This window comes from Phyllostomus hastatus, unplaced genomic scaffold, assembly GCF_019186645.2.
Source record: "Phyllostomus hastatus isolate PE091 unplaced genomic scaffold, TTU_PhHast_1.1 phas_scaffold_1674, whole genome shotgun sequence".
Lineage (NCBI taxonomy): Eukaryota > Metazoa > Chordata > Mammalia > Chiroptera > Phyllostomidae > Phyllostomus > Phyllostomus hastatus.
Window position 1 is genome coordinate 16689712 of NW_025334011.1, and position 27132 is coordinate 16716843.

Consider the following 27132-nt stretch of genomic DNA (forward strand, 5'->3'; position numbering starts at 1 on the left):
TACTGGCAGTCAGACCCTTGTTTGTTAACAGTGATTGCAACCATCCCCCACCCCAGCACGACTTTTCTTGTGGCAGCAGACACGCTGCAGGTGGTTGGAGAGGGGCATGTGTAGCAGCCCCTCGGGGTTGGCGTGTCTGAGCCTTGCCGGCTCCCAGTGTGTCTGTACAGGTGTGCGGGGGTGGGACACTGTCCATTATGAGAAACAGGTTTCCTGGTTATCATGGCCAGATTTGGAATGCTGTGAACAGGAATCCTGATTCTTGCTCCAGCCAGTTTTTCAACAAAGGTAATGATCCAAGATGTCTAGTGTGTTCCTTAAATTGATCGATTCCAGCGTCCAAAACCACTGTGACCCCACTGCAGCCCCACTGTGGCAGAAGACCCGTCTGCACCCCCGAACTCTGGCTGAACTCCAGGACTGATGAAAGCAGCCAGGAGGGTTTTCTCCTTTTTAAGAAATAGTGTTTAAAGAAGCTTATCAGGCCCTGACCAGTGTGGCTCAGTAGGCTGGGCATTGTCCTGCAAAGTGAAGGTCACAAGTTCTATTCCCATTCCTGGTCAGGGCACAAGCCTGGGTTGAGGGTTTCATCCCCGGTCAAGGCGTGTAGAAGAGGCAACTCATCAATGATCAACGTTTCTCTCTCACATTGATATTTCTCTCCCTCTCCTTCTCCCTCCCTTCTCCTCTCTCTAAAAATAAAGAAATAAAATCCTTTAAAAATAATTAAAAACTTATCAGAAATAAGGGAGAGAATCACAATTAGTTGCAGGCAGGTGCTTGAAATGAAGAGTTTTTAAGTGACATAATTATTAAGGTAAAACCCAGCCCAGAAATAAATGCACAAAGTTTTCCATCCTATAGCAAAATTTAAAATGCAAAAATTATTTAAAAGTATGTGAAACCAAATTGTTTCTCTCATATTGATTCATTTTGGTAGGTATGGTTTTGAGATGTTCAAAATGTGCTTTTCTGCTACAGTTGCTGTGATGTCGTGGTTTCTCAAGAGAAAAATGCTAGTTGCAAAGAGACTAGTACCTGCTAACCTCCACACACAGGATGCAGGTTTTTGTCTGGGGAAATCAAGTGTAATTTTCTTACAAGTGACATGGAATCCTCATTGACCTATCTGTTCAATCACAATACTTCACTGCTATACACGCCACCTTCTGTTTCAAAAGCTGGAATGCCTGCCAATAATTAACCAGCTGCCATCAGGAACGAACAACTGTCTTCGTTTTACATGGCTGGCTTTTCTCCTGATGGAATAGGAATAATGGTCAAGGTGTTATAAAATTCATAATAAATGGCTTTTGCAGTTACCACATGTTTCTCTTTAGCCTGGAAATCAGTCTATTTACATATCTGTGGATGACAAGGGACACAACCATATTGTTGGTTTTCTTACCTAAATCATTAGGACACTGAATGCTCGAGTGTGATAGCAAACGAAAACCCCCGGCACTTGCCAGGACGGGGTTACTGTCACCAGCTCTAACGTCACTTCTTCAGAGAGGCCTTCTTGGACGAGCTCTGTGCCACCCCTTGGACTCCCTTCGCAGCCCGGTGTCCTGTATGCCCTCTCTGTGACTCTGTGCTGCAGTATTTAATCTGTTCTGTTATCACTTCTGAAATTACCTTTTAAAATTTCTCAAGTATTGTTCGTCTCCCAGACTAAAATGTAAGTGTCCCAGAAGCAGTCGCATGGAACCTTTGTTGTGTATCCTACCACCTCCCTGCTGCCGAGAATGGGGACTAACACATAAGGAACGCCAAGCATTGATGACATGATTACAAAAGAAGCAAACAATCACAGGAGATAAGTTCTTTAGCTTTAGGGATTAAAGTGATAACAGTGGTAAAGTATGATCCCATTTAGTTCCTGGTAGAAGTTGAGTTCCAGACTCTGTGATACTGGGTAGAAGGTAACCACTCAGAGGCACAAAATATAATAGACAATCTAGATTCACTTTTTATTGTTGTTTTATAGTTAAGAAAGTTAAAATTTAGAGAAACTACAAACTTGTTCATGAAGCAATTCAGTCAACAGACACAGGGTCAAAGACGAGGTATTCTGACTATTAGTGCATTACCTTTTTTATAATCATCTATTTCTTAAGCTTTAAAGAGTAAAGTGTTTTCTAGGGAAAAAAGGCCAGAACCTACTTGGTTCACTTCATCATTCCTCAAGGAATGAGAAACAAGGCAGACCACTTGATTTATAGCATAATGGGACATTTTTACTAGCCATTGGATTTTTTTTTTTTTTGCCTTTTCTTACTCTTTATAAGAGGAAAGAGGAAGAAGAGGAAGAGAGGAGGGATGGTGGGAAGATGAACACAAGCAAAGAGTGGAATGAGGGTGTGAAGGAAAGGAGGTGACGAAAACTCAGTCCTCCAAAGGTGCTTGTTGGAGTTCAAGGAACCCTGGTCCTTCCAGACTAGAGGAATTCAAAGAGTTTGGGAAGCCAAAAGGAAACATTTTGGTGGGAAAGATTTGGAGAAGTTCAGAGTCAAGGAGACAGCGAGCAGAAGACAGAGCTAAAAGTTGCATGGGTGGAAATTAAGAGCTTCAACTCCTGCGAGCTCCCGATAGATGCACAGGGCAGATGGCCTCAGCGTGAGGGTCCACCCCACTCTGCGACCTCGAGCAAAGGCCATGCCTGTTTTCTTGTCTGCAAAATGGACGTGACCACAACATGCCCCGCCCCACAGGACTGTTTTTAGGATTTCATGATATATTCCATTTTGAGAACTTAGCTCGATGCCTGACACACATATGCCACTGTCGTCGTCGTCATCATCATCATCATCTGCTTATCCTCTGTGAGCCACAAGGGCATAGATTTCCCTATATGCTGTGACAATTTCTTGGGTCCTGGGAAAATATGATCATATTTCCAAATTTGCATGTGTGTGTAAATTTTCATTTTCAGACAGCTTCTCAGCCAGACAGCCAAATCCCCAACATCTGCAGGGCTAGAGCTGGGGCGATTTCCTCAGGAATCCCACCCAAGTGTTTCCATTCAGGTGTAGTCACTGAGCAATGAGGACCATTTCCAGAGGGAAGACAAACCTAGGGAAAGGCTAATATAAAAGGCCAAGGGTGAGCAAAAGTGGAATTTAGATAAGTTTTTGAAGTACTGCTTCAAATTGAGAGAATGAGAGAAAATTCACAAAATATAAAGATAGGCAAACTGTTTAATCACTTCCTCTGAAAATCAGCAATGTTGGAAATTACACCTAAAAGAGGTACTAGCAATCTGAAAATAACATTATGTAAATGTCAGCCTCTGCTCTGTAGGAAATAAAAGCACATGGATAATTTTCTAGTTGAGCATTTCATGAGATTCATCTAGCCTGACAAGACTGGCAGCTAATAAAGTTCAAACTGTGGTAGTCAGGCGGGCATCAGCTTACACAAAATGGGGATGTGGAGTCAACTGGTTTTATTGCAAAATATAGCTTTTCATTCTATATATTTCTTTAAATCCAGAATGATTTTCTCAATCCAGAATAGCTTATGCTATAACAACATTCCACCAGGCAGAGAAGGAAAAATGTCCATACAGTAAACTTGGATAGAAATAATACAGAAATAATTCTTAAGTCCACCATGATGATTGTGCCCATTTATTTTACCTATTCATTTCAGAAGCCTTTTTAAAGCAGTAAATAACACTTTATATAAGTTCTTTTTAAAAAAATATTTTATTGTATTTTTCCATGATCATTTAGTCCCCTAAATGGTAATGGAAGCAATCATCCTTGATACAAAAGTTTGAAACATCCTTAACATGAACCTGAGCTCCCTGAAATATTTTGAAACTAGCTCAGGTTATCTTGCAGGATGCTTGTATTGTGAACATTCTAATTCAGAGAATAAAGCATCTTTCAATAAAGTGAGATAAGTAAGAATTTTAAAACAAAAATAGTCTTCCCTATTATACAAAGTCAAGAGCAAAAAATCTACCTTTAGGGTAACTACAATAACAATAGCATCAGTCTTTGTTTTTCAAGTGTATTACATTTATCCTACATGGTTATAGAGCACAGCAGATACTCAGCCACAGAACAATGAAAGTATCAACACATTTTGAAGTGACTGAACCTTAAAAAATAACAAAGACAAACCCAAACATCTATTAACACACATTTAGCAGTAGAATACTATCTCTTTAAAAGCATCACAATTAAATGCTTTTCAAATCATTCTCTTTTAATAATGCTTTAAAATATTATTTTAGACACACTGGAGAGTGTTTCAAATTAAAGTAGTGTGTGGTTCACTAAAATACAGAGGAATTCTTCCATTACTTTTTTTGCCCCTCCCCCAACTTCTTCCCAAACTGCCACTAGGGGTCAGTATGAAGACACAGTTCCTCTCTGAAAACTCCTGTGAAGGGAGAATAGAACTGAAAACTCCTGTGAAAAACCCTCCACAACAAAGACAATAACTACACATCTATAGCATTATTAAATCCAACATACATCAAGACTATAACATGAGTTTGCACTTTTCATAAGACTTTTTTTAAATTGTTGTGGATTATTTCTATAGTGAATATTTCTTTAATAAAAACATATTCTAAGCGACAAAATTACTTAATTCAAAGTGAATCTGTGCCTATTGGCCAAGATGTATGATCTGAAAGAAACACTAAAATTTAATTTCAGGGTGGGGGATAGGTGGACGTGGGCAAGGTGAGACTTTTCTTGAGGCGATGGGTGCGCCATACAGTGCGCAGATGATGTTTCGAGTTGTACACTTGAAATCCGTATGGTTTCATGAACCAATGTCACCCCAATAATAAAAATTTTATTTTCAAAGAGTTATAGTGCACCTCTCTAGCCATCTAAAGTGTATGAGGTCTGTCCGGAAAGTATCCGGCCAAGAAATATGAAAAATAGAGACATTTATTGAAGAAGATACAGGAAATATTGTACATAGGACAATGATGCTTCAGTCCCCTTCAAAGCAGGCATCTTGGGGCCTCACACAGTTCTCCCAATTGCCATCAGCTGCCTTGTAATATTTTTTTGAACCTCATCAATAGTGTGAAATCTCTTCCCTCTCAAAGGTAATTTTAGCTTTGGGAAATGCCAGAAGTCATAGGGTGCCAAATCTGGGCTGTAGGGGGGCTGCGTTACCTGGGTATTTGATGTTTTGCCAAAAAACTCTGCACAAGACATGATGCATGAGTGGGCACATTGTTGTGATGAAGCTGCGAATCACCAGTTACCCACAGCTGTGACCTTCTGAATCATTCAAATAGTTTCTGCAGAGGAATGTTCAAGAGTAACTCAAAATTTAACGCAGATTCATTGCTCTCCTCACTCAGTCATTTTGAATGGCACAGCCACACAGTACACATACTCACTCAACAGTGTCTACCACCACCACTTCTAGTACATTGTAGTCATCATTGTTCACACATGCATATTCCAGTCCATTTTCCTTGGATCCCAGGATACACTGATGTCATACAAACCATTCTTGTTATATTAACAATGGTTGGACTTTTTCCAAAAAGACCTCATATTTGCTATCTCTTCCTCTAGAAGAGTGGAGGGGGAGTAAATCTTGTAGTATTTTGTCAACTTTAAGAGAGGTGCGTTTTTTTTCCTTCAAAATGACTACAAATTCACTACACCACAGCTTTAAGTACACAATAAAATATAGGTAATTCTAAGGAATAGCATTAGTCTATACTTAAAGCTACAGAATGAAAGAAATAAAAATAAACAGTAAAAATAAATAGACATATGACCTTCCCCTAACTCTATTAAATAGGGTAGGAATGAAAAACAAACAAGCACAAAACCCTTGAAAAGTGCTTTCTGTACACACTCGAGAGATGTAACCTTCTAAGATGTCACTTATGGTCAGCCCCATCTTGACAGTGCTGAGAGGTCTCACGGATCTGGGGTGCTGTGAGTAAATAAGTGCTGCCTTCTCTTGAAGTACTTACAGTGTGAAGTTCTGTATGTGCATGCCTTTTAAATACTTTCTCTACAAATTTCATGGCTTTCTTGGGCATGGTCTCCATGAATACTTCTAGCAGGTATTAAAATTACTCAGTTAAAGCTTTATTTTTGTTAGTGAAAAGAAATATTAATACTGATAATATAAAATGACAGGTTATCCATATATAATGAAGACATTCAAAAAAGTTCCCAAAGCTCACAAATGCATACCCATATAGTTTGGGGGTATTCTATCTCTTCCTGGGGTCCTTTTTGGATACACCTCTTACTCTCCCCCAACTGCCTTTGGTGTGGTCCTGACCACACATCACACAAGAGCAGGACAGTCCCTAGAGAAAGCTCTGTCTTTGCTGCCATGGAGGCCAGCAGGGGCCCAGCAGTCAATCACGTTTTTTTATGTAACCATCATATATGCTGCCATCAGAGCTCTATGGAGTCACTGTTGTTACAGAAGTCAAGAAGGGGCATAAAAATTTAAAATACAAGGAAACTGAGATAAGAAGACTCTCTCAGATTTAGGAAAATCATCAATTTTTTTCATGGACATAACATGGAATAAGGACAAAGAATAGGAGTTAGTATGATATGTATGTAAATAATAGACTTGATTATGTATTTTCTGTAGCAAAACTGCTTATCTATAAGTGTTAAAATAATTATAGTTATTATTTTTATATTTTTATTTTATTCATTGTGTTTTATTTCTTAAAGCACTATATCTTTTGAAAAACATTTAGTCAATAGCCATAATATTTTGTAATCTTTTCATAGTTTACCAATAGTCAAAATTTAGTTAGTGCTGGCAAAGGGAAATGAAAAACATTGACCCCTTTTTATTCTTGGGATTAACTTAAAAACTCTAATTCTGATTGGATCCAACAGATGGCAGTGATGTTATAAATTAATAGTTTAAAATATTAATATATAGGATCTGCTCCTGAGAAGAATATCAACCAAGAATAATTCTCTCAGTACTTGCATAAATATTGTAAAATTTTGATAAGACAAATTAGATAGAAGAGTACAGGTAAGTATAACATGAAATTTAGCTGAAAATATCATTCCTTTTAAAAATTAACTCTTTCCTTTCCAAAAGTATTACACATTGAGAATTGTCAAAAAGATTGGCAACAAATTAGGAAAAGATGGGCAAAGGTGTTCAAATTAACTGAGTGTATTATATTTTTATATAAAATTCATTACTGCTCTTGGTTTCTATTTTCACTTTCATCTATTTCTTTATGTGGGATTTGTTTTAATCTTCTCAATTTTTACTTATTCACTTAAAAATAATTTTATTTTTCTTTCTGCTGCTATAACTTTAAATAAATGAATCTGGTTGTTTTTGTCCTGTTTTCCTATGTCTTCAGTTAGCTGTTTTTATTTTTAGTCTTTGCTTTTTCACGTTTTTATCCATTTTAAGTGATCTTTACTTTGCAGATAACAAACCATAAAAAGTATAAATAGCAGAATAGTCAAGTGCTAGAAACAGTCTAAGTGCCCATCAGTAAATGAGTGGATCAAAAAACTGCGGTACATTTACACAGTGGAACACTACACAGCAGAAACAAAGAAGCAGCTTCTACCCTTTGTGACAGCATGGATGGAACTGGAGAGCATTATGCTAAGCGAAATAAGCCAGGCGATGAAAGACAAATACCATATGATCTCACCTAAAGGTGGAACCTAACAAAAAAACAAAGAAGCAAGCAAAATAGAATCAGAGACATGGAAACAAAGAACAGAAGGACAGTGACTACAGTGTGTATGGAGGGGGAGGCAGAAGGATAATGGGGGAAAGAAGGGGAAGAATCAAGTTAAAGAACAAGTATAAAGGACCCATGGACAAAGACAACAGGGAGGGGGGACTGAATTTGGGAGGTGGGGGTAGAGTAATGGGGGAAAATGGGGACATCTGTAATTGAACAAAAATTTAAATATTTGAAAAAAAAAAGACTACCTTGGTTCTCAGGCCTTTGGACTTAAATTGAATTACACTACCATCTTTCCTGGTTCCTCAGATTGCAGATGGCAGGTCCTGGGACTTCTCGACCTTCATAATCAAATGAGGCAAAATCTTCCTTTTTCTTTCTTTTCTTTTCTCCTTCCTTCCTTCCTTCCTTCCTTCCTTCCTTCCTTCCTTCCTTCCTTCCTTCCTTTCTTTCTTTCTTTCTCTTTCTCTCTTTTCCCTCCTTCCTTCCTTTCGTCCTCCTTCCTTTTTAGTCTATGTATCTCCTATTCACTTTGTTTCTCTATAGAATGCTGACTAACACATGTATCAACTAAGATAGATACAGGAAAGAAAAAGAATTATTTTATTGATTTATAAAAGTTGTCTTCAAGAAATCCTTGCTGTTTTATAAGGCAATCTTATCTTCTATAGAGGAAAGAACATAGACTTTGGAGTCCAACAGACTTAGGTTTAACTTCCAGCTCAGCTGTTTTAAGAAATACCTGTGCCCAGGAAAATTAGGTAACCTTGCAGAGCCCAACTTTCTTCATGAGTTGATGCATTATCTTGATAATTTCATTTTTCAATGAATATAGGTCACATACCACAGTGTTTGGAATACAGAGAGTACTCCTTTCCAACCTCTCTTCATAGTATTCACCCATAATGTGTTGCTTTAAATTGACTTTTTAAACATTTCTACATTTATCTAATATTTATGTCCATTTAAAATGGCTCTTGTAAAAAATGGATCTTGTAAGTTTTTTCTAAATTTATCAAATGGTGTTAAATGTTATCTTTAAGATTTCCATCATTACCCAGTTTTATTTGTACGGGAAGCTTCCACAAGAGTTAACCTGTTACCTGAATTAAATGACTTGCTCATTTTCCAAACAAGCCCAGAAATAGTTGAGATTTTGTAACAGTCATGTGTCACTTCATGAGGGGGATACATTCTGAGAAAAGTGTTAGGCGATTTATTTCATCACTGCACGAACACATCCACTTACGCAATATGGATGGTGTCGTCTGCTGCACAGCTGGGCTGTGCGGTCTAGCCTATTGCCGCTTCTAGGCTGCAAACCTGTATTAATGTTACTGTACTGAACACTGTAACCAAATGAAAATATTTGTGTATCTACATGGTATTTGTGTCTAAACACATCTAAACATAGAAAAGATGCAGTAAAAATATGGTATGCAGTACTTTTATATGACTGCCGTCACCTCATACGCGTGAGTAACATGTTGCTACTATGAATTTACAATGGCTACATTGTCACCAGGTGATAGGAATTTTTCCGCTCCATTGTAATCTGTGGGGACTTCAACATGGTCAGTCATCGACCAAAACATCCTTATGTGCCGCACGACTATATCTTTGGAAAACAGGCCTATCTGATGATTTGTTTTCATGAGGGTTTCTGAAGTTTCATAAAGGTTTTATCCCAAGACAGTCCATCTGAAAGAAAGTGTAAACTTGCTTGAAAGCCAAAATATTAGTGTCGAGTGAGCGTCTCTGCACTTACTTTGCATTAGCGGGACTGCAAGTGGTCAGATGAGCCAGGGCCAAGGATGCAGCTTCCTTAACCTCTTCATTGTCACTTTCTAGCAACTGAACCAACTGTGGAACCCTACAGAAAAAGGAAAGGTAAAACGTAACTTTATCAACATTCACAACACCTAGAATATGGTAACTTAAAAATGTACAAAACGGTTTTTCTGGTTTGCTTACCCTGATGACTTAAAAATTCTTTGCTGCCTGAATTCTCACACATTGCTGAGACAGTGTGGGAAGCAACAATTTCAGTCCCATTGCTTTCAGAGCCTTAAAGGACTACAGGGCATTTTTTTCAACCTCTTGTTCATGAAAAAGTTTTCTGTTTTCAGTGTTCACAAGCCAAAAGAAAAAAAAATTAGAATTTTGCTGCAAACACTGTCCAAAATATGATAGGAATTCAAACTATTTGCTAGCCTTAGTCACAGAGCCTAACTACACAAAAAAATATCTATTAACTTTTTAGTTCACAGTGGTTATGCAAAATGAGTCGGGGATATTGCTCTTCTTTCTGTTCCTTTATATGATATCAATACTATGGCAGAGAAAATTCTATAACAAGAATGAGCAGAATTTTAGGTTTAGCAAGAACTTATTTAACAACGGTCAGGGGCCTGGCCCGGGGCTGTGTCCACATGTGCCATCTTTTCACTGCAGACAAACACACACCTGTCCATCTGACATTTACTTTAAACACAAACCCATATTTGAAGAGTAGCTAAGATCTATCAACTGGTGACCTGGAGAAAGTAAAAATGAGTAATAAGCTGTGATTCCATAGTTTATGAGTTTATACAAAAATCATTATTATCTTTTATCTTAAGGTACAATAGATGGCGACATATCAAAAATTAAAATAATTATTTAATTGATAAATCACCACAAACATAATCTAAGCATATATGAATATGGTCTTTTTATTTGAAAACAAGTAAATTTATGACTTTAAGCACATGCCATAATAATTCACACCTCATTATAAAATACTAAATTAAAAACCAAAGTATTTTTAAGGTTCTTTTCATTCCCTAATGTTTTTCTCTTGATTTCAAAGATTTTACTTATTTTAATTTTAGACAGAGGGGAAGAGAAGGAGAAAGAGAGGGAGAGAAACATTGGTGAGAGAGAGAAACATCAATCCGTTGCCTCTCACTCCGACCAGGGAACGAACTCGCAACCCAGGCATGTGCCCAGCCAGGAAGTGAACCAGGGACCTTTCGCCCTGCAGTGCAATGCCCACCTCACTGAGCCACACTGGTGGGAGCTCATTTGATTTTTTAAATAAATGACAATCTCATATCTATGCTAAAACAAATTGCTTCAACTAAATTAGAATGTTAAAAACACTTTTTGTTTTGTGTTCCATAGTTAATTCTAAATAAGTTATGATTTATTAAAAATCACATACTAGAAAATATATATTAAACCAAATTCTGTTTTAATGCCATAAGAAGTACCAGAAACTGCTTTGAAAAAAAGGTTTCCTTCACTAAACTTTGTCATTGGTTTGATTCTCCATTAGCTTTTATGAAGTCAATTTACATGATTAAAATAGAAGAATGTGTGATATATGCTATTAGGATGTTGATATATGAGAAAAATATTCTGTTAAAATAAGAATCTGCAACAATACTGATAGTAATTGAGATTATAACATCTACATGTGGAACTAATTAATGAAATGTATTTTGATTAATATTGTTTTTCAGAAATACTTTTAGAAATGACTGCAACTAGACTTTCATTTTAAAGTTAATATATGATTTGTCTTCTTTCAACAATAACTTTTAAATTGCTCCTTTCACAGTTGTAGTATCACATTCAGATGCCACCATACTTGCAGATGCTCTTGGGCGTGGCTCACCTGACACATGCGTGTCTGCTGAGCAATCTGTCCACAACTGGCACGAGCTAAATTATTAACGCTTCTGTCCATTTGTCTTAAAACAATCAGGAACCATGTCCTATAATCCTATCATTTTAATCCCTTGCTCCTTTTATTTAAAATTAGAATTCAGGCCCTGACCAGTGTGGCTCAACTGGGTGTTGTCCCACAAGATGAAAGGTCACCAGTTCGATTCCCGATCAGGGCACATGCCTGGGTTGCCAATTCTGTGCTGGTTGGGGCATGTACAAGAGATAACTGATAGATGTTTCTCTCTCACATGGATGTTTCTTTCCCTCTCTTTCTTCCTCCCGTCCCCTTTCTTTAAAAAAATTAAATAAAATTTTAAAAAATTAAAATAAAATTAGAATTCAGGCAGGCCATAACAGTTTCATTAGAAAGCTGCAATTAATATATACTAAAATCTCAACTATGTGGCTTCTGAAATGTTTTAAAATATATGCAGTCCGTGTTAGTTTTTCTGAATAAACAAGATCTGAAATTTTCCCAGAGCCTCTGAACTAAATTGCTTAAATTTATAATTAAGACTTCCCTGATGGCTCTAAGTCAACCTAAACAGAGCACCCTGAGTGCAGATTCTATCGGGAAAATCAGCCAAAAGAATTCATTTGAAAAGCCTAAGTCTGCAGTATGTAATTGTTGCATTAAAAAATAGTACATATGCAATTATTGGGGAAAATTTAAAATAATTTAAATACTCTGGGCAATTAGTTCCTCAGTCCTGCTGACAGTGTTCTCAGAATCCAGCTGTGCTCATAGACCTCAAAGGTGCCGGCTGCAGCACAGCTACAACAGATTTAAAGGATGCATTAACATAGTAGCCAAGTACCTTCATCGAAGAATTGCTACACTGAGAAGTGAAGTATTTACATTTTAATTATACAGATAATAAAAATGACAAGGTAATTATGCTATTAATAGAGGTACATCCTTTTAAAATTGCATTTGTTCAGTATCACTGAAATAAAAAGCATAAGCTTTTGCAAGTGAAGATAAATCTGTATGTGATGAGCTTTTCTTCACCTCTTCTCAGAAGTTGCTATTGTGCCACCTCTGCTCCTGCTGAGATGTCAATGCCAGTTCAGTAACCTCCTGGCCAAGTGGTCATTAGCACCCTCCTCGTCCTCCTGAAGCCAAGTCAAAGGCATGTTGATTTGGGCTTTCCATGGTTAAAATGCATGGTAAAACTTTATTCGGCAAACAAAACTTAAAGAATGTGTGTTACATGTTAGTTTCAACTGTGTTTTTGGCATGCGACAAGAATGCATTACCAATCACACAAACATTTTTTTGATGATGAGTGGAAAGTAAAAATATGCTATAAATGAACACAGAGGGGTACAATGCTTTTAACAAAAGTATAAGGAGCAATATTTGTTAAAACCTAGTTAAGAATGGAATTTTCTAACTGTGGAAAATTATTTTAAAACTCTTCATGATTATTTACTTTCAATACAGAAATATGAGAAGATAACTTTGTTAATCTTTATGAGCTTTAGAGTTTATCATTGTTACTAATATCAAATAAGGCATGTCTAAAATAAAGTTAAGTCATCCCTGACCTGGCTGAGTCTGGCAAGAGAGGCCAAGGCAGGCCATGGCCGACATAAGTAAGGGACACAAGACACACAGGTGCAGTCTAGCATGGAGGCAGGAGGGTAGGGGTGGTCCTTGTGGCTGTGGCCGGGTAAACAGTGTTAACAGGTAAGTAAACCAACAAAAAGAGAAGAGAAGAATCAGGTAAATGAGGAGGATACCAGTCCATCCTGTCGCACTGGCCCTGGAGAGGAGAATTGGTTCTGTGCTAGCACTGCGTCCTGAGCAGAGAATGCAGCCCCGCCCACAAATGTGATGGCCAAGGCAGTTCAGAGTCCTTGGGGGCATTTTTGTTCTGCAGAAGCTGTGAATGAAGAGGCACTCTCAACCCTCCCTGCCAATCAATAGAGGGCCCATTCTTTGGGATTTGTGGACAGAAAGAAATCTTGAATCTTTGTAGAATCAGCTCTTTCTAGAGGTTCCAAGAATCAAGCTGCCAGACCAGACTATTACTAAACCTTCTGTGCACCCACTGGATTTACAGATTCATTGGACTCAATTTTCCATTGTTTGCACAGTAAGTCAACAAAGGTAGAAACAATTAAGAAAGGAAGGAAGCTATTCCAGAAAGGATAGAGAAAGGTTTCCAGCTGAGTGAACTGAGTCATAAAGTGTAAACTTTTACAGTAAACAGATGAAACCTGCAAGATGAAGGTGAAGGATCTCTACTGCAGAGCCTTGGGCAGTTGGTGGAGTGATGTTAGGGTAGCTGTAAATCTGGTCCTGTCTGGAAAATGGGGGTGCTGAGAAGCAATGAAAGTTAACTTTTGTCGTGTGCTTGGTTGGTATTCCAAAGCATCAGGTCAAACTACCTGAGGTCGTGCACAGGGCATTGCGCATAAACTAACGTGCACTACATACCCACTGCAGACGAGCTAGATGGAAGCTATGGTATGAGGAAGCTGACAGCATATTTAATGCATAGTGGGGTGCACTAAGGTAAAGCTTGAGAAAACACATTGTAAAGTTTCTTACAGGGAGATAGAGAAGCCAGTTATTTTACTGAAACCTTCAATAGCAGTGGAATTAGTAAATATGATGTTCCTTCTAAGCCTAGCCATTTGAAGAACATTGGTACCAATAGATCAAAACAAAATTTTCAAAATCAGAATCCAGACTAAGGACCTAAACCAATATTAAATAAAACAAATACAAAGTTATAAGAGAAAATGAACAGAAATAACAGTGGGAAACTTCTAACATACCACTCTTCATCTGTGATAGATCAAAATAAATAAAAAAATAAAGACAAAGGACTGTACAATATAATTTATAAAGTAAAGCTAAAAGATAAATAGCAAACTCTACATTCTATAGGAAATACACCTTTTAGTCTATCCAACAAGTATTCATTCACTTATGCCATTCATCGTTACTGTTATTTTCCAGAGTACTGTCTTGCATATAGCATGCATATAATAAATATTTGTTAAGTAGTAGGCAAAGAGTATACCTTTTCAAGGTTGCATAGAATATTTGGACACACTGATAATATATTTGGCCTCAATAAATATGTACAGCAAAACTTGTATTTTTCAAAACTACAAATCAAAAATTATTTAATTTAAAAATATGTCTCTGTGTCATGGTTGAGAAATGGAATCTGGGATTCACTGTAGGTCTTTCCCTCAAAACATTGGCCCAATATGCTGATATGGTCAAAAGTCTGACTAAAATACCCGTTTCATAGGACTAAAGTTGAACATAATATAAAGCCATCTTTGCATTATTTAATATTTATATCAATTGTGGTGCATATTTTTCAAATTTTGGCCATAATATGTCTAATTGCACTTGCGGAAGGGCATCATGAACACAAGAGAGTCCAGAAAAGGGAAGAAAGTGCTCATAGGATAACCTAAGAAAATGATTATTGGGAGAGACTGAGCAAGACAAGGATGCTTCAGTCTGCAAAAGAGATAGTTGAAGGGAACATGAAAAAATCACAAATGGCATAGATGAAATAAATTTCGATTTAGGGACAACTGTAATAAAACAACAATAAAAAATTCAAATTTAGTAATCATATTCTAAAATAATCAGGAGACATAATTAGGAAGTAGAATATAGTACATTCATAAAACATTAAGTGCCATGTAGGACTTAAAGATGATCTGGTCAAATTTTTATGTGTTACAAATAAAGAATGGAGCCCTGGCTGGTGTGGTTCAGTGGTTGAGTGCCAGCCTGCAAATCAAAGGGCTGCAGTTCAATTTCCAGTCTAGGGCACATGCTTGGGTTGTGGGCCAGGTCCCCAGTAGAGGGCATGCAAGGGGCAGCCACACATTGATGTTTCTCTCCATCTCTTTCTCCTTCCCTTTGCCTCTCTAAATAATAAATAAATAAAATCTTTTTTAAAAAGAATGCATTTCAACAACTGGTTCTGGGTATATTGGATATTCACATGCAAAAGAATGAAGTTGGATATCTACCTTACACCATATACAAAAACAACTCAAAATAGAACAAAAACTTAAATATAAAAGCTATAAAACTACTGGAAGAACACACAAGGGGAAAGCTTCATGTCATTGGATTTAATACCATTAATGATTTCTTGTATTTGACACCCAAAGCACAGGTGAAAAAGAAAAAATAAGATAAATTGGACCACATCAAAGTAAAAAACTTTTGTGCATCAAAGGCACAATCAACAGAGTGAAAAGTAACCTACAGAATGGGAGAAAATATTTGCAAATTATGTATCTGATAACAAGTTAATATCAGAATACATAAAGCTCTTCTGCAACTCAACAATAACAAAAATAGACCACTGGGTTAAAAAATAGGGAAAAGATGTGAATAGACATTTCTCCAAAGAAGATATACATATAGTCAATAAGCACAAAGAGAAGATGCTCAATATACTTGTCATTTTAGGGAAATACAAACTGAAACAGTGAAATAACTATTTCACCCCCATTAGAACGGCTCTATCAAGAAATTGGTGGGAGGAGGTTGAGGAGGTTATGGGGCGATAAATGGTGATGGAAGGAGACTTGACTTAGAGTAGTAAACACAATACAATACACAGATGGTATATTATAGAATTGTACACCTGAAAACTATATAATTTTATTAGCCAATGTCACTTCAATAAATTCAATAAAAAAGAAAATATTAAAAATAATTGTTGCCCTGGCTGGTGTAGCTCAGTGGATTGAGCGTGGGCTGTGAACAAACAGTTCGATTCCCATTCAGGGCACATGCCTGGGTTGCAGGCCAATCCCCAGTGGGGGCCATGTGAGAGGCAACCACACACTGATGTTTCTCTCCCTTGCTTTCTCCCTCCCTCCCCCTCTCTCTAAAAAAAATAAACAAAATCTTTAAAAAAATAAGTTTTGGTGAGAAGTGGACAAGCTGGAACCCATGTGCCCTGCTGATGGGAATGTAAAATAGTGTAGCCACTATGGAAAATAGTATGGCAATTCCTCAAAATTTAAACATAGAATTACCATATGATCTAGCAATTCCACTTCTGGACATATACCCCAAATAATGGAAAGCAGGGGCTTGAAGAGATATTTGTACATCCATATTCATAGTAGCATTATTCACAGTAGCCAGAAGGTGGAAGCAAACCAGACAGCCATGGATGGGTGAATGGATCAACAAAATGTGGTCTACACATGCAACAGAATGTGACTCAGCCTTAAAAACGAAGGAAATTCTGACACACGCCTCAACATGGTCACACCTTGAGAACATCATGCTAAGTAAAACAATCCAGTGAAAAAAGGAAAATTATTGTAGAATTCCACTTATATAAGTACTTAGAACAGTCAAAATCATAGAGAAAAGAGAATGGTAGTTGCCAGGGACTGCAGGGAGGGGAAAGTGGGACATTACTGTTCAGTATGCACGGAGTGTCAGTTTTGCAAGATGAAGAGAGTTCTGTGGATGAAAAGTGGTAATGATAGCACAGCAATGTGAATTTACTAAGTAATTAAGTGATTTACTTATTGGTTACTTAAATAATTAAGATGGTAAATTTCATATTATGTGTATTTTACCACAATTTAAAAAAATAATAAATCCTGGCTTGTGTGGCTTAGTGGGTTGGTCACATCTGTGGACCCAAAGGTTGCCAGTTTGATTCATGGTTGGGGCACATGCCTGGGTTGCAAGCCAGTTGGGGGTGTGCAGGAGGCAGCTGATGGATGTTTCTCTCATATATCAATATTTTTCTCCCTTTCTCCCCCCTTCCCCTCTCTGTAAAATATAATAAAACTAAATCTTTAAAAATAAAAGAATAAAATTCATTTTCTTTCCTTCAATCAGAACCTGCTTCTTTTCTTCAAGTTCCTATTTCTGTGAGTGGCATCGTTCTACTTCTTGTTTTCCAGGCCAGAAACCTGGCCTTGTCCTAGACATCATCTACTCCCTCCCCCAATGTATGTAGTCATTCAACAAACAATTATGGACCTTCCAGTGTGCCAAGTGCTGTGCTGGTGATTCGCCTTGCCTCTGAGTCCATCCAAAGCACCACATCTCTACTACAGGACACCCTCACCTCTCACCTAGGTCACCCCAGAATCCCCCTTCCTGTTTTTTTTTTGGCTGGTCCTATACAGTTCTAATCTCTTCTCCACTTTGAAACAAAAGTGTTCTTTCTTCAAAAAGTGAAAATCTTTAATGACCTCTCCTCTAAGTCAGTTCAAGGATCTTTGTTCCTACCAATATAAAGTTCAAAGTCTTTAACTTGGTTTACAGTACTCATTAACATTTGACTTTTCATTGCTTCTACAACCTTGACTCTCAGTTTTCTGCTGCATTCTACTCACTAACCATTCCAAAAACTTTCAGTTCTGCAACTCACCCTGCTCTGCCCCGTCTCTGGCCTCTACACACGCTGTTCCTGCACCTCAGAGCACTGCTGATCCTCCCCCATACCACCAGCAGCTCTCTTGCCCAGACACTTTCTCTTACTTACTCTGGGTTCTAGCCTGAACAGGTCCTTCCCACTTCAGGAAGGCTTATCTGATCCAAGTCTGCATTAGGTGACCCTCTTGAGCGACCTTGTTCTTCCATCATCACATTTAACATTGCATTGCGATTGCCTGTTCACTTGCTTGTTCTGGCCTTACTGACATCAAGGGGTGGCTCAATAATCATTAATAAATAAGTCAATAAATAGGCCCCAATAGGCTGGTATTCACTCATAGTAACACACTGAGGTCAGTGCAGTGCCAGCAGCAGAATTAGTAGTAGAATTAAAACACCAGGATAGGTAACAGACTCATGAAACTCACCACCCTAAGAGGGGCTGAAACAATCTTTGAACAGCCCAGCCACACCAATCCAAAGAGAAGTTGAGATACGTGAAAATTTTAGGAGTGACATTGTCCCTGTCTTCCCACTGCCCTGTCTGTGGCTCTCAAATGGCTACAGAATGTGACAGATAGAACACAGAACTGACCAGATATGATAAGGTCTAGCTCCGTTGGACAGAATACTGAATCAGCCAGCTTTTGCCAATATTATAAACTTTAATTGTATAGCCTATTTTTAGATATGGCACATATAATGTAACTCAAATAGCTACTCTATATCAGCTGTATACTGAACAGTGAAATTTGGCTTATTGTATTAAAACTTTGTCTTAAAGAGATCCAGTATGGGTTGAAAATGAAATGGTTCCCATAATATACACATAGACATGTATACAGCTATGAGTATACATGTTTAGAATATAAATCACTTAAACTACTCAAAGTTGTTATCATTTATATGAGGAGTGATGTGGAAAGGGGAAAATAAAGTCGCATCTTTTACTAAATCATATGCTCCAAATATACATAAATTAAAACTGTAATTTTATTGTTAGTGCTTGTGATATAATTAATCCTTCATATTTTACAGATTTATGTCAACCTAGCTTGCCACTGAAATGAAATTATGTCACGTACACAGTTGGAGCATGTTACTTCTCACAGCTCCATAACATGGCACTGACTCCAGCTGGAGTTTGAAATGACTATGTAGATATCATGCCAAATGTGGATTTATTGACACAATGTTTTCAGGATCATAAGTAATGTGCACATTCTGCATAATTCCAAAAATCAAGAGAAATAAAGGCTTAAAACTTCATTTAGGATTGAATCACTTGAAAAAGATAGTGTTATAATTAAATCATATTCAGTTTATTACATCCTTGACAAAACAATCTCTACTTTAACTCACTGGCATTGAGATGAATTTTGAGCTTACATAGTAAGTATAGCACTATTCTCAAATGATCATTTAAAAACAAATACTCTCATGTTTGCTAGAACTAATCAAAATCAAGAATACAGTATGCTTAGTCTATATAAATTGAGACATGCGATCACAAGCTGCTTTAGTAATTGCTTTTGCTGCATTCTTCTGAATGTCAGGAACTGTAGAGTTTTCTGCAATTGCTAAGAGCTCCTTAAGAACCCTATCTGTTGAATCAGCACCATAGTATCCATATCCATAAGGCAATTGGCTATCACTGAGAGTGCTTCTGTATGAAGGTCATTCAATTCCTAATAATAAAAGGAAACACAGCTTTAGAAAGTTGTACTAAAAGAAATTTATACATTCCAAATTTACACACAGACTAAGGTCATTCAGTAGATAATGTAATCCATTTTGTTAGGACAGAAGCCCAAGGAAACAGTTCTGTTTATTAACATAATGTCACTCTCCATAACCATTTGCCCCATCTTTTCTCATTTCCCCTAGTCCAAAGTGTTTTACAGATAAAAATAATTACTGAAAACTTCCAGCAATGGTATGCAAGTGAAGGTGCTTATACAACCTCCCATGGACAACAATTTTAAAATCTGAAGAAAATGTTTTTGGGAAAAGCAGACAGAAGAAAGTATAATTTCCTTAAAATCTCCAACTGGTAGAGGGAAGTATTGTGAGTGTGTGACTTTCTTGCCTGTGGAATCTCCCAAATCCCCATAGCAGTGGAAAACTGCAGCCTTGAAATTTAAGGTGGGGATACTTAAAGTGAGAGAAATGTAGGAAGGTCATGCTACCATCATGGTATTCCACACAGCACTGCTTCTGGTCAAGTTCACTTCACAGCAAAAGAAGTGTGGCAGTGGGCCCATACTCATGGAGTTCACTGGCCTTACCCTGGCCCCCATCATCCTAAAGCAGCTGGCTTGATAGAATGGCCTTTTTACGATTCAGTTATAGGGCCAACTAGGTGGCAATATCTTGTAGGTCTGGGGCCAGCTTCTATAGGTTCTGAATCAGCATCTAATATATGACACTGTTTCTCCAACAGCCAAGGTTCATGGGTCCAGGAATCAAGGAGTGGAAACGGGAGTGACACCACCTTATTATTTTTTCTAGTGACACACTAACACAATTTTGCTTCCTGTCTCAGTGACCTTATGCTCTGGTGATCTAGAAGTCTTAGTTCTAAAGAGAAAAATGCTTCTACCAGGAGACACGGAAATAAAAGATTGTCACCTGGCCACTTTGGGCTCCTTATGCCTCCAAATCAACAGGCAAAGGGAGTTTCTGTGCTGGCTGGGTGATTGATTCCTACCACCAAGGGGAGTTGAACTGCTACTGCACAGTAGAGGTAAGAAAGAGTTTATCTAGAAAACAGGAGATCCCTTAGGGTGTCTCCTAGTACTATCATGCCTTGTGATGAAAGTAGATGGAAAGCTACAGTAACCCAACCCAGGCAGACTACTAATGACCAGACCCTTCAGGAATGACATGTGGCCACTCCACCAGGCAAAGAACTAAGATGAGCTGAGGTACTTGCTGAGGGCAAAGGGAATATGGGAGGAGTATTGGAAGAAGGTAGTTCTCAATACCAACTATGACCACATGACCAGTTGTAGAAAAGAGGCTGTAGTTGTCATGAATATTTCTTATTTTGTTATGTATATGTGTGTATATGCAATATCTTTAATTTCTTCCTTTTCTTATTCCCTTACATAACATAAGAGGTATGACTTTATGAGCTAGTATTTAAGTATTGTTAATTTTACATCATAGTATTTAAGTTAGAGGACATCAAGAAGACTAATCATCCAAGGACTTTGTACCCTATCCTGGGGAAAGTGCCGGCACATTTTCATTTGTACACAAGATGTCCGCATCATATAAGGCAGCAGCAGACCCTGCTATTGTCTGTTTGGAGATGAAGTACGATTTAAGGAGATGTGTGTCGTTGCCAAACCGACAGGAGTGCACCTGTGAGGGTTAATTTGTGTTTTAACTTGATGAGGCTACAGTATACAGATGTTTGACCAAACATTATTTTAGATCTAAAAAATTTAATTATCTAGGTGAAATTAATATTTAAATCAGTAGACTGAGTAAAGCAAGATTACCCTCCATAATGTGGGATACATTATTCTTCTTGATTTACCCTAGAGAAAACTATGGCAGACCAAGATTAAAAGACTAATTCCAGCCATTTCAGGAATTCATGAAGATCATAAAGAATAATTTAAAAACCTTAAGCCTTCTAAACCAAAAGATTTTAATTAAGGTATATTTGACATAGTAACATTTTTACATTAATTGCAAGTGTATTACAAGTATCACCCACAGTAAGTCTAGTTAACATTCATTGTCTTATACCATTACAAAATATTTTTTCTTGTGATATCTTTTAAGATTTATTCTGTTAGCCACTTTCAAATATGCAATACAGTATTATTAACTATAGTCACCATGCTATATATTACATTCCCCTAATGTATTAATTTTATAACTGGAAATTTGTATCTTTTGAACCCCTTCATCCATATTGCCCAACCCCCACCTCTGGCAACTGCCATTCTGTTTTCTGTATGAGCTTGGTTTTCTTGTTGTTTTTTATAGAGTCCTAGTATAAGTGAGATTATATGTACTTGTCTTTATCTGTCTGACTTATTTCAAACAGCATAATACCCTCCAGGTCCAATCATGTTGTTGCAAAAGATAATATTTCATTATTATTTTATGGATGAATAATATTCCATAGCATATATAAATATAATTACATATGTATATATAAAATTAACATAGGTATATGTACATCTTTTTGAGTTAGTGTTTTCATTTTCTTTAGATAAATACCTGATGCAGACTCTGGCCAGCAGTGTCCATGGTGTTGTGGATGCAATGAACAAATTCACATGGACTACTAAAGTCCTGTGGAGAAAAAGGGATAGCACAGCCACTCTCTGAGAGAGAGCACGCCTCAACCCTTGCTTGGACAAGCTTTTATTGCTTTCTAATAGCATTCATCAAAGAAGGTGTTCATTCATTTTGCTCAGGTTTGCTTTAGGTGATTACTTTTTACAGGTAACAAAGGAAAGGATGTTACTGATTACTTCTTACAGATTAACAAGGAAAAAATGTTGCAAATGCAAGGGAACAATAAGAGTCATTCGTCTGGTTACTTCCATCCTCGGGAGAATTAACAGACTTTAGGAAGTTACTTTAAAGATATACAGTAAACATTTGCTGCTTCAACTCAGGGTGAGAGAGTTTTAGCAAAAGCAAGTCTCAAAGTAACCTAGGTATAATGCAGGCCTGGTCTCCCATGGGAAAGCCAATCCATGGGTTTGGCTCCTGTGTGCCAACTGGTACTTGTTGGGTTTCTCATAAGGCTGGGCTACATTTGCCACACCAAGTGGATTGGTTCCCTATAAATACTCAGAAGTGGAACTGCTGAGTCACATGGTAGTTTTACTTTTAATTTTTTGAGAAACTTTCCAGAAAATTTAAAAAATTATTTTATAATGGCCTTTATCATTAGTCTGATTTAGTCATGCTGATAAACTATGTACGGCAAGCAAATTAGTCCTCTATACTTAGTACCATGCTTAAATATAATAAAATTTCATTTAAAAATATGATACAATTCACATTGTATAACAACATTTAAGAGAGATACATTTTCCCATAGACAGCTGAATAAATGTTATAAATACCATAGTTTCCAGGTTCTTAATAAGGTGGTCCATTCTTTGATTGTCTCTTAGCATCACTTGTGAGCCCTTGTCATTTGTAATAACATCTAAGGTTTTGAGAGCCAACAACTGAATCACTGGGTATTCTGACTTCAAGAGCTCTAATATAGAAGAGATTGCATTCAGTTCTTGAAGTGTAGCTCAACACTGAAAATCCTGTCATGAAATATAAATGACCAAATAAGCAATTTTTAAAGCAAAATAGTCTCAAGAATGGAGAACTATTTTCTAACAAAGAATACCCTAAATTATAATTTTCAAATCTTTTATTCCAGAGTCCTTTCCAAAATAACTCACAAATTAAGGTAAGCAAACTCTCAATTGACAACACCAAAATATTCATTTTAACTATGCAGACATAGTCAATAATAAGAAATAAACATGATCTATGACATTTGCAATATCTATTGTTTCTTTATTATACAGCAGATTCTTATTACTATAAATGCTGTTACAACAAAAGCTATGTATAATGAAATTCTTTTCACACTCTCTGTCCTATTTCAAATAGTCTTTGATAAAATGAATTGATGGCATCAGTTCCTTATTATCTTCATTCAGAAGATAATAAGGAAATGCTTCTATGTTTAGGAAATGCTTCTATGCATGCAGTGCTATTAGCAGACCCTGTGCATGGAAATGTACATCAGGCTCAGTTCAGACACATGACCTTTATCTAAGACATTTACAACATCAAGGGGTCATTAGAGGCTAGACAAATTGCTCTGCAGTGTGTGTCTGCAATTTCACATGTGTGAGTTGTGGGGGGGCGGGGGTGGTTGAACTGAGCAATGGAGAAAACAAGACAAAAAGCCATGGTAATCTCCCAAAATCTGACATTTTAAATGAAAACATGGTAAATGTAAAATAGTATTGAAGGTGGAAAAGGTCCCATTTCCATTAACTTTCCTCTATCCATCCTTCAACTGCTAGTATTCAGCTTCCTTCAGACATAAAAATTTTAGGTGTCTTTGTTTTGGGTTGAATTATATCTTCCCAAAATGTAGGTTGAAGTCCAAACCCAGTGCCTCAAAATGTGACTTTATTTGGAAACAGGGTCATTGAAGATGTAATTAAGGTCACAGTGGAGTAGGGTAGGTACTCAGTGGTGTCCTTATAAAATTGGTATCTTCATAAAAACAGAGAAATGACAGGGGGAGACATTGCTGTGCTGCAGCTGCAAACCAAATGATCCCAAGGAGTGACGGCCACCGTCAGAGGTTGAGAAGAGGCAAGGAACGGTTCTACTCAGAGTCCCAGAGGGAGAACGGCCCTGCCGACGCCCTGATGTCAGACTTCCAGCCTCCACAGCAGTTAGCAAATACATTCCTGTGTTTGAAGCCACCTAGTTTGTGGTCCTAGGAAATTAGTGCACTGTTATCAACTAGTACTTCTGTTGTGGAGAATAGTGGGGGTAAAGTCTTTTCATTTCTCTTTGAGAAAAAAAAGTAGGGAAAAAGAGCTATAAAGAGTTTTGGGATGTAAAACACAAACGTGCTTGGAGGATTATTTTGGCTTATTGGATAAGGGTAAGTAAGCCTTAAGTAACCAGAGAAGAGAAACAAAGCTGAGCTGCTTCTTGAGGATGACTTTTGTATGGAGGAGTAAAGGTAAAATCAGTCAGTGCCCAGCCAAGTGGTGAGGACTGCTAAGGCCAGGAATGTATGCTTTTGCTGCCTTTCATATAAGCCTATCGGGCTCTTCTCTGTATTGTTTGTCTAGATAGTTTACCTCTTAATGTACCCTGTCCCACCTTCACTTCACTATCTCTTCCTTTCACACTCGACTGCTGGCTACTTACATGGTGTTTTTGTATTTTCAAATGACCTAAAGTTGATCAAATGTGCATGGAAATTGTTCAGGAACCTGAGTAGAAAAAGAGGCAGAGATGCCAGTCCATTGTGTCAGGGAGCTGACCTGCTGTGGGTGTGAGGGTGCAAATGTTGGGTTGGGAGGTGGGGTAGTGGTGGGGAACCAGGAAAGACAACACTGATTGAGGAGGAGAAGGTGGTCAGTTTCCATCAAAAAAGAAAGCAGCAGAGTGAGGTCACATGTTGCAATTGTGAACAATGAGTTCTGTTCAGCATACTCAGCTCACTAGGCTTTCCCCAATACATAAGCCTGTTCCAAAATCTTGGTACACAGACCAGGGCATATATTATATCCAATGTGCTTAGCTCACAAGGTTAGATCAATATATAATTGCCCAGGTTAACCCTAGTTCAATGTGAATATTAGATTTCCTGTTTCACAAGAAATATATTTTATCTAGAATAATCCCACTTTGATTTGTAAACCACTCTATTCTTTTAAATTTTAAATACATTTCTAAAATGCCCTTTCATGGAAGACAAATACTTACAAACTGTGAAAACTGAAAAAAAAACTTACACTAAACTTCCTTTATTTTATAAGATAAGATCACTACTAGAGATCACTACTAAACAGTACCAAAAAGAACTGATTAATCAAAGCTGGTGAGTTTTAAGCTTTTTATTTTTGTTTTTTGTTTTTTAGTGGGAAAGCAAATTCTATAATCAACTTTGGTCAGAACACATTTTCAGGAATTAATCTTACCTGGACCAAGTTGTGAATGCACTCACAGAATTCTTCTACACATCAGGGTCTGGGCTGCTCAGCAGTCTGATGAGAGGCTTTAACCCACTGTGTTCAAGTATTTGCACTTTGCTGGTGTATTCTGCAGACATGCAAAGTCTAGCAAACTTGTGGATAACTACTTCTTCTGCATATCAAAAATAAATAACACAACTATTCAACCATTACTTTGAAGCATGTTTTGAAACCCAAAGCTCTACAAATCTACCTTAGTTGGAGCCCATCTTGTTTGGAGAGATTTTAATGACAATTCACAATTAGTATTCCATAAACTATTTTCAATAAGTAGTGCAATGAAATGCAAAAAATGCACCAGTCCCATTTTTAAAAATACATATAGGATGCCAATTTACCTTCTGGAGCAAGATGAGCAATAACAGAATTCATGGCATCTAATTCTCTTAACAATTTTTAACATCATCTACAACAAAAGAAACAAAATATTAATGTTTATTAGTAATAATAATAATGGCCATGCCTGTTGACTAGTCCCATATGAGATATGTGCCCTTATTATTTAATTTTACAGATAAGGAAATTGAGGCTCAAAACCCCACTTTGAGCAAACAGTGGGCCAAGTGGCACACCAGGTCTGATGTCAGGCAGACTCCAGCCCCTGCTTTGTGATCACTGAACTGTTACACTACCTTCTGAAACACTAGAAAAAAAATGAGTATAAAACTACAAAATGTGCCTAGAACACATCAAAAATTTGAGTTATTGTGCCCTACACTTGTTTATTATATAATAGTAATTCTTTTCTGTTTTGTTGGGACAATGTTTTTATATCTTGATTTCAAGAAAACACAGAATACACATAAAAATGATCCTCAGCCTTGTTTGGATTGACACATCTTGTTGGTTTTTTTTTTAAGATTTCATTTATTTACTTTTTTAGAGAGAGGGGAAGGGAAGGATAAAGAGAGGGAGAGAAACATTGATGTGAGAAGGAAACATAGGCCAGTTGCCCCTTTTACACCCCCTACCAGGGACCAAACCTGCAACCCACTTAATGTGCCCTGACTGGGAATCAAACTGATGACCTTTCTCTTTGTGGGACAATGCCCAACCAACTGAGCCACACCAGTCAGGGCAAGACATCTTGTCTTCATTTTATTTTATTATCAAATATGCCAAAAATGCTTCAAGACAAGTACTTTGATTTTTTAAATTCACTTTTGTATTCTTTATATGAGCCTAGTTAAAGATAGACAGGTATTCCCCTGCTTCCTTTTTGCCATCTTCAACCCCACTTTTCTGAGAAATAAAACATAGCTTCTATTTTAGTTTTGCAATTTTTCTTCTTGGTCAATTATCTTTGTCCATAAGCCAAAATTAGCATTATCAGAATTTTGGAAAATTTCACTTTGCAGCAGCTGAAGCAGATGGTTGATGGATGAATTCTTCCTTATTAATTGCTGGATATTCTTGCCTTTAATTAGACACCTTTTCCCATGGGATTCAGGAACATGGCCATTCTTCAGCTTAGCTGTTTCTGTTCAAAATGGCTAAACTAGAACCATCAAAATGATAGCCAGCTGTATGGATGTGAA

At 37.3% G+C, this 27132-nt stretch overlaps 1 protein-coding gene across 1 annotated transcript in view; it reads right to left on the reverse strand.

The window, feature by feature from the left end:
* ARMC3 (armadillo repeat containing 3) overlaps window positions 1–27132 on the reverse strand; it is a 62383-nt gene that overhangs the window by 20847 nt on the left and 14404 nt on the right. Inside the window, 9 exon segments of the mRNA XM_045857713.1 lie at window positions 9468–9572; window positions 9670–9788; window positions 9791–9833; window positions 19333–19420; window positions 19423–19510; window positions 22925–23119; window positions 25541–25566; window positions 25569–25706; window positions 25933–25986. Of these exon segments, the coding sequence (XP_045713669.1) occupies window positions 9468–9572; window positions 9670–9788; window positions 9791–9833; window positions 19333–19420; window positions 19423–19510; window positions 22925–23119; window positions 25541–25566; window positions 25569–25706; window positions 25933–25986 (856 nt within the window).